Source organism: Lactuca sativa, chromosome 2 (assembly GCF_002870075.4).
Source record: "Lactuca sativa cultivar Salinas chromosome 2, Lsat_Salinas_v11, whole genome shotgun sequence".
Lineage (NCBI taxonomy): Eukaryota > Viridiplantae > Streptophyta > Magnoliopsida > Asterales > Asteraceae > Lactuca > Lactuca sativa.
The window spans coordinates 210,486,113-210,495,465 of NC_056624.2; the positions used below are offsets into that span (position 1 = coordinate 210,486,113).

Here is a 9,353-nt window from a genome sequence, read left to right on the forward strand (position 1 = left end):
ACTATCCATAAAAGAATTCTAGCATCTCAACATATTAACCACAAACCAATTATAACATTATAACATATTCACTAACAATCAATGTTAACATATTCACCAACAAACAATATTATAACAACAGAGAGTTGAATCATGAAGTGTTGATATGGACTTTCATTTCAAGAAAAGAAAGATCATTATGTGATTCAAGCAAAATTATGAATAGCAACATTGGACCACTAACTAGTAGTAAAACAAAACTATGAAAAGCCTGGACCACTTGAGATTCCAAAAATAAGGGTACAAACCCATGATAGAACTTTCCAAGCATGGTGCGTAAGATATATATGCAAATAACTAAATAACCTACTATTTCTAATGAAACAATAAAAAATGTACTCACATTGTATATTCCAGGAAGAGACCTAATAAAACTAGGGCTCCAAATAAAGGATCTTCAATTCAAATCCACTTTTTCATCATTTATCTTTTGAATTAACCTTATAAAATAATTTTTTAGCTATATTTTGTACAAATCCAAATTGGTATATGAAATCAAGCCTAAAGGGGTGTTTGGCTTGTCTTTTGAGAGGCCAAAAGTTCTTTTAGGAAAAGATAAAAAACAAAAGATGTTTGGTAAATGAATTTTTAAAAGCTATTTTTGGATTTTGGATATAAGAAAAATGAACTTTTTGGAAAAGTCAGAAAAACTTGACTTTTTGTAATTTTTCCTAAAAAAACTTTTAGAATTTCAAAAGATAATTCAAACACCCCTTAGTTTTTATACAAAGCATATAGATAGTGTGAGAAGACATAAAACAACAACAAAGGCCACTTGAGAAAACAATGAGTAACAACAAAGGCGGCATTTAGAGGTAAATACGATTATTATTCCAAGTTTTGTGGTTGTTGCTTAAGGAGACACGATAATGGGGAGGGGAAAAATAATAAAAGAGAGCGTCTAGATGCTTAAGATGATAAATGAGTAAAAATCATGTCTAAATGGATAAAAACAAATTTATATCGCTCGACTAATTAAGTTGTTTTAATTTTATCAATTAAAAAAAATACAAGTAGTTTGTTGTACAATGAATACTTTTGAAAATCATTAAAAACAATCAATTTGTTAAAATCACTTATTGCAAAAGTTCAATGGATTTATTCCACAGAAGTCTCAACAGCAGACTGATAGTATGAGCAAATAATGGGTTGTGGGTAATGCATCTCTCGTCCTTCTTAATAAATCAAGGTTTTTTTTTGCCACATGTCCTCTTCTCTTTCATTTTGACACATGACATTTTTTAGAATTTTCGAATTTTCTATTGGCCACTTGTTATTTTATTGTATTTTTTATTTTATTAAATAAAAATTCCATATTTAATATATAAGGTAATATATATGTAAGGTATTTATTATAAATTATTTATATATGTAATGTATTCAATATATTAAAGCCTCGTTAATTTTAATAATTAAATTTTTTTTTTCTCATTTTTCTTATAAATTCAAACTTCTCAAATTGTTAGAATTTCATATTTATTTTTTTAAATAAACTCATTTTTTTTAGAACCGGCAAATATTATTAAACGGAACACTACCCAGCAAGTTGCTAGGCAGGCCGTGCAAAATAAACGAATTTTACAATTAAGTTTGGAGTATAGTCAATTTAACGGACAAATACTCCATTCGGCCCAACTTAAGCAACAATTTACTCTCATGTGTCTAATCCAAGTAAAAACGACGGACTTAACATTATCAATGATCTGGAAATGGGAGGTTCGTTTGCCCTTGAATACGCCTTCACACCTTGTTTTCCACAAAATCCACATTGCACCAAAGATAATACAGATTAGGTTGTTTCTCCTTTTCCGACATCTCCCCCATGTTTTTACAAATTCAATAAGTTCCCCGATGGTTTGAAATTGCGGTTTCGGAATGTTGCACCATTTAAAAATCGGTTCCCAAACATTGCTCGCCACTGGACATCGAATGAGAATATGCTCCGCGTCTTCCTCTTCCAGTTGACACTGGGGGCATGATGCATTTGGAATCCTAACTCCTCTCCTTTTTAATGCTATATAAGACGGGATGCGTCCCATATTAGCTCTCCAGATAAAGGAGTTTACCTTTATTGGGATTTCATGAATCCATGGAATGATAACTTCGTTTGTTGCCGGTTCAGTATTATCAAGTTTCAATCTAATCGCCTCAACAAGGAAACTACCGTCACCTGATAGAGGACAGCTCCAATAATCTGGATCTGAAGATGGCCGATGTTCACCAATGCTCTCATACAACAGCTGAAGGCTATGGATCTGTTCATCCGTTGCAGGGGATGATTTCCATTCCCACGAAAATCCATCTGCTAGTACTCTTTGACTGATCTTGCACCTTTTACGTTTTTCAAGTTGATATATGAGTTTCACAACTAGTTGTCTATAATAAGCGTGGAAAAAAAAGATAATAATACAAATATTGAAATGTAGCATTTAATTTTAGGATGACTCAAAGGAGTTGACATTGACTTTTACAAGCATGGAATTATATAGTTTTCCGTCTCATGTTTTTAGTTGCATTTTATTCATGATTTTAATTACATTATAAAACCAAATGATTAGATATAGACTATAAAAATAATATACAAAATTCATGGGGATAATAGGTTTAATAGGACTTTTAAGCGTGTTTGGCTTACAGATTTAGAAAAGAATATGACGATTGACGAAATTAAAACCTAATTATTACGTTTAGTTGTCAAAATAAAATAAATTGTATTTCTTTAGACTACATTAAATTTAGTGACTAAACTAATTTGTCATTCTTTGACAAAAAATAATAACATGCACACTCATACACATATTTATGATGCGTTTTGTTGTTAAAAATTGTTTTTATTTTTTAAAAATTGTTTTTATTTTTTAAAAAATGTTTTCAGAAAATAAAGTTGAATTCTCATTTTTATTTTTCAATAAAAATTTTAGAAAACGTGTTTAGTTGGAACCGATGGAGTTTTCATTTTCCATTTTAGAAATTTGAAAAACATTTGAAAACTATAAAAATCATTATTTTAATTACATACAATTTGGAAAACTGAAAATTTTCATTTTCTTATAAAACTTTAGAAAACTGAACCAACCAAACGTATTTTCAAAATTTTCATTTTTTTTAGAAAATTTTTCTAGAAAACTGAAAAAGACCCTTGTATTTTCATTTTTATTTTATTTTAAGATGTTAAATCCATATCTAACGATGGACTACCATAGACAATATAACACCAAAACAAGGTATCTATTAATTGTTTTTTTATTAAATGCAAATATATATTTCGTTTATTAAAACTATCTTTTTGATATATATATATATATATATATATATATATATATATATATATATATATATATATATATAAAGCTTCATGTGTTTCTTACAATTATCTTTTGCTATAACGCAACAATAGGAATTTTATAAAATTAAATAATTATTTAATTAAATAAAGATAGATATTAAATGATTTTTCATAATTATATATATATATATATATATATATATATATATATATATATATATATATATATATATATATATATATATATATATATATATATATATATATATATATATATATATATTAGCCGTTTGTCCGCGCAAAGCGGCGGGGGCGAATAGTTTCTTTCAAGCAATTAGTTACATTCGGAAACATGTTATATTTCTAAAAACACTTGCACCATTATCGACCGGTTTCAAAAAAATAAAAAGTGCAATGCCAAAACCAAAAAATATTGTGGTGGTGGATTTCATGGAGGAAAAGGAGATGGAGATTTGAATTAGTCTCCAGTCAACTATATTTTATGCAAAAAATTATGGAACTCCAATTTGAATGAGCTTTTAAATTTCAAACGATGTGTCGAAAAGAAGTGTTTCAGATTTCAAATGCACCAGATACCAGAGAAGAGATATTTTAGGAATACAAGTTGGGTCAAAATTGATGAAAATACTAATTCAATCCCTAAAAATAAGGAAATACTAATTTAAATGTGTTTTTAATACTTGTATCCCTAATATTATTATTTGTAAGATATATTATAATATTATTATATTAATAATTGGTTGTATTTTAAGCTTAAAGACTTGAACGTCTTAAAAAAATATTATTATTATATTAATTCTATTTATAGAAATAGTAAGATAATATATATATATAATTTTGTGGGTCCCATGATTTTTAAAAACAAGGAAAAGAAATATCAACCATTGAATTAATTTTGGATGGTAGAGATTAAAAAAATGGTGATCCATGTGAAATGAAAGGAACCAATAGAAATTGAGATTTTAAAATCGTGTCATTAGAAACTTCTTTCAAACCTTAAACATAAGTATCTCTACAAATGATCTCAAGTTTTCAAAACCCTAATTCGGCTGACCGTCCCTCTCTACTGCCATTGTTGGCCACTGCCATTGTTGGCCACCACCGAAACCATCATCACCACGAACAACGGGCCGGAATCACCGTCTGAAACCTCTTCTATGCCTACATATCACCGTAATGGCACCATAAACTCCTGATTTAACCCCTCCGTTGTTAGATCTACAAACGACCTTCTCTTTTTTCACGTGCTCATATGCATCGTAAAAGCTAGCATTGTCATGGTCTCATCGTTGGATTTGTTCTTCTCTGAGGATGGCCTCCACAAAGTTGGCGTTATCAACAATTATAGCCTTCACCCACCTGTTTATTCATCTTAAATCCCAACGACCTTACGTCTATAAACCATCATCGCCTCCGCCTCTTTAGCTAGCGACTACATGTATATAACGCATGTGTGTGTTTTAAGGTTTATGTTTATAGAATTGTTTGTTTCTTTGCGTCTATATATTTTTTTTGTTCTAGATCTGTTGTTTTGGTTAAGATGTGGGTATTTGTATATTTTTCGTTGTACACCAAACATTGTCATTACGACCCCCTGCTACGCCTTCAACATGTTTTCTAATTGTATGCTCTTTTCGTAATAGATCTACAAATATCTGAGTTTTTCTTGTTGGGAAATCTTTTATTAACATATGCCCTTTTTGTTTTTCTTTTTGTACATATGTTAATTTCAACAACATGAATGTTTATTTGAATTACGTAAGTTAATGAGTTTTGTTTTGTGTTTATGCATCAGATAAAATGAATGTTTTTGGATTATGCAGCGTGTTTATTTATTTATTTATTTTGTCTATATATCTTTTAATGACATTTCAAGTTTATATTGTACTTCTTTATGTTTAATTTGGTTTGTCAAGGTTTAATATTTTATTTATTTTTTATGTTTTGGGTTTTTTGTTAATTAACTCTTTTTGTATTTAAGATAATAGAAAACTTGAGTAGCTTTTTGTTGATTTCTAAGGATGAACCAAAGTTGATGATTGTTTTTTAGACTTTCAGTTAAAACTTGAAACACATAACAATTTTGAAATGATAAAACGGTGCAGTTCTTTTGTAGATGTATTTGAACAAATAAACGTGTTATAAAGTATGGTATACATAATTGTATTTGAGCTAATAAACATATTATAGTAAGAAATCCTGCTATACAAATAGAGGTAAAATTATTTTTAATAGATTAAGAAAATTAAAAAGGTGGTCATTCTAAAGTTTTTTGCTAGAAGTGTACATATTATAGTGAAAAATCCTTTTATACAAAAATATTTTTATACTATTTGTCAATTTAATTTGTTGACTGTTGTTTATAAAATATCGGTGGATATTTGAATAGTATAACTAATTGGCAATTTAATTTGTTTACTGTTATTTGTGTTTTTATAACATATTCATGTTTTCATAGGTTGAGGAAAGAAATTTAAATTGACTGCATAAGCAAAAGATTTATTTTTTTTAACCAGCAAATCTAATCTAAATTTAGAAGCTAACTACACATATTTCATCTATGTTCACGATAAGACTTGAACCTTCAACCTCAAAAAAGGAGGACACCACCTAATACCGCTAGACTATAAGCTCTTTGATAGCAAAAGATTTAAATGATATTTTTTTCGCATTTTAATATAATAAAAGCATTATTTATGTTGATGGTTAAAATTTATTATTGTTTAGGTTTATAATTGATATGTTTGTTGGAAAATGGAGACCATAAATATGGCATATAGTTATAAGGTTTAATATCGTTTTGAGAAAAGTAAAGATTACAAGGAGACAAACAATTAATGTTTTTAATGTTTTTAGAGAATCAAAGAGACTATGACACAATAATCAACGTATAACTTAAATACTTAATCATTTTCGAATTTATGTCCTACCTTGTAAATGTATTTCGAAATGAGAATAAATTAATTTGTTTCGTCATTTAAAATTAACAATAAAAATCTGAAATTTAATACAACTATAATAAAAGTTCATAAAACTTTATGATAGGGTTCAATTCAAAAGTTTTGAACTTCGTAATTACTTACAGAGAGTAATGGCTGGAGAATGGAAGGAAGTTCGCCGGAGAAAACAAACATCAAAAGATGGCCAGGTATGCCACTTAACCAACATCTATGTAGCAGAATTTCATGGGGGAACAAACAAGTCGGAGCTCTGGTCACTATTCTAAAAATATGGTCAGGTAGCAGATGTCTATATGGGGGTAAAAGAGATAACAAGAAAATGAACTTTGCTTTTGTAAGATTCAAAGGTGTGAAAGACGAGAATTGTATCTCCGTTTACAAGAAAATGAACTTTGCTTTTGTAAGATTCAACGTCATCGCGGGACGTTTTGGTAGAATTGTATCTTCGTTCAATAAATTGTTTACAAGACGCAACTATTCAATGGGAAAGGTTGGCGTTCTTACGTCGGAACGAAAATGGATCAACACAGAAGTCAATGTCGTGGCGGATGGTAAGACCTACAAGATTGGTGTAGTTGAATACACAGACGATTGGTCTCCATTTCTCCCCGCCCCTTTTGATAAGGTTGAAGATGAATCAAATGAAGAAGAAGTGGTGGGTGTAGACGACTCTAGTGAAAACGTTGATGAAGAAGATGATATATCGGATACATGGATGGGTGATCAGGATGACGATATAGAAGAAGGAGAAATAAGGTTGGAACCGTCACATAATAACATTCAGGCGAGATACGAATCAGAAGTCGGCGGGTGGACGGATATTTCCACTCCGATAATCGTGGGGAATAAGGAAACAATTAACGTTAATTCCCAAAATAAAGATATTCCCAATGAACAAACGAACGGTTGAAATCCCAAAAAAAAAAAACAAATGATGGAAGTATACCCAACGCATTAACTCCTCAAAACTTGATGTTCCATTTCCAGGCTAAGGCAGACGGTAACGACAACACTAACCTAGAATCTAATGGGCCAACTAGCTCACTAACACTTGGATTGTTGGAAAAGTTAGTTCCGTCCGGTTGTTTTGGACCCTTCCCTAGTCTGAACCCAAACATGGATGGTCCAACGGCTAAAAAAAGAAAAAGATCACAGGTAGACGCCTTTAACGTCTTGGACCTCACATTCTCATCTCCTTCAAAACAGTGTGGTGTCTTCCATCAGTCAGAAAATAATATTGTAGAAGAGTCGGTGATGCATACAACTAACCACCAAGAACGAAATAGCAAATCAGTTGATGATATTCCTTTCGTCATCTCTAACGATCAGAATGGCCTGGTTGATTGCTGAAAACCAAACGAGAATGCTCAGATTGCAGGAATTGGGGCGTTGGTTGGATTTCAAATTGAAGCGGATAATCACATCCTCGCGTCTGTGGTTGGTGAAACAGGTGTGCAAAATTGTTATCCATGAATTGCCTATCTCTTAATGTTCGAGGCATAGGCGATGATGCTAAAGTAAGATGGGTGAGAAGTTTGAAGGTGCTCCATAAAATCAATTTCTTGGGTTTACAAGAAACGCAACTTACAGATTACTCTAGAATTGACGTTCATGGATGCTGGGGAGATACTGATATGTACTGTGAAGGGGTTGATTCTGATGGTAGATCTGGTGGGTTGATTTCAATTTGGGATACCAACTACTTTCAGAAAACAATTGTTCTAAAGCATCGACACTTCATAATTATCATTGGTAGTTGGTTGGGTATTCCTGGACATACTATACTCGCCAACATCTATGCACCTCAAGCAGGCTCTGAGAAACAGAAATTATGGGAAGACTTGATACAAATTAAACAGAACTGGGTTGGGAATTGGTTGTTATTCGGAGATTTTAACGCAGTAAGACAAAAGGAGGAAAGATTTAACTCACAATTTTGTCCGTATATTGCTTCCAATTTCAACAAATTCATACACGACGCAGGTGTTATCGATTTCAATATGAGTGGTGAGCAATATACTTATTTGATTCGGGTCGATGCTAAATTAAGTAAAATTGATAGGTTTCTTGCTTGTTCTTCTTTCCTATCATATTTCCCATCGCTCACTGCCACTGCTCACCCCAGACACTTATCAGATCACTGCCCCCTTACTTTGTCTTCGATTTCAAAAGATTTTGGTCCTCCATCATTTAAGTTTTTCAATTCTTGGCTCACAGTGGATGGAATTGACCAGATTGTAAGTAATGCATGGACTGGTTTCAACCGATATGGTCGGCCAGATGTTTACCTGGCTGCAAAACTTAAACATGTAAAAGAAGAGATCAAGAAATGGCGTAAGAGTGAACATAAAAAAGAAACCCAGGAACTTACAAATTTAAAAGAAATGACTAACAATGGTAAGTGGGCAACTGATGTAAGTGATATCAAAAAAAGAAACTTACAAATTCTTTCAGTCGAAGTTCAAGGAGAGATGGAAGTCACGTCCTAAATTTATCAACTCAAACTTCAAGTCTCTATTGATGATGGACGCCATACATCTTGAAGCTACATTCTCCGTAACTGAAGTTAAGGCGGCCGTTTGGGCCTGTTGTGGAGACAAAGCACCAGGACCAGACGGACTAACGTTTAAGTTCATAAAAAACTACTGGAACCTGATGTGTGATGATGTGATGAAAGCCATGTGTCACTTTGAAGATCTGGGCTCACTTGCCTCATGTTGTAATTCTTCATTCATAACACTTGCTCCAAAAATAAAAGACCCGACTATTCTATCAGGTTATTTCCCTATCAGTCTGATTGGATGTTTCTACAAGATAATAACCAAGGTTTTAGCAACAAGAATAAAGAAGGTGATTGGAAGTGTCATTGGTGAAGTACAATCTGCGTATGTCAAGGGTAGAAATATTTTGGATGGTCCTCTAATAATCAATGAAATATGTTCTTGTGCGAAAAGTATTAAGAAAAAAGTACTTTTATTCAAGGTCGACTTTGAGAAATCCTTCGACTCGATTAACTGGGAGTACTTAGATTCAGTTCTAGCCCAAAT

General features: G+C 31.7%; 1 protein-coding gene across 1 annotated transcript; it reads left to right on the forward strand.

The window, feature by feature from the left end:
* Window positions 1-7,775: 7,775 nt before the first annotated feature.
* LOC111888270 (uncharacterized) lies at window positions 7,776-8,795 on the forward strand. Its single transcript, XM_023884409.1, has one exon. The coding sequence runs from the start codon at window positions 7,776-7,778 to the stop codon at window positions 8,793-8,795; it is 1,020 nt and encodes a 339-aa protein (XP_023740177.1).
* The last annotated feature ends 558 nt before the right edge of the window (window positions 8,796-9,353 follow it).

Coding starts and splice junctions, on each gene's coding strand:
- LOC111888270 (XM_023884409.1), top strand. CDS start 7,776: ATGAATTGCCTATCTCTTAATGTTCGAGGCATAGGCGATGATGCTAAA.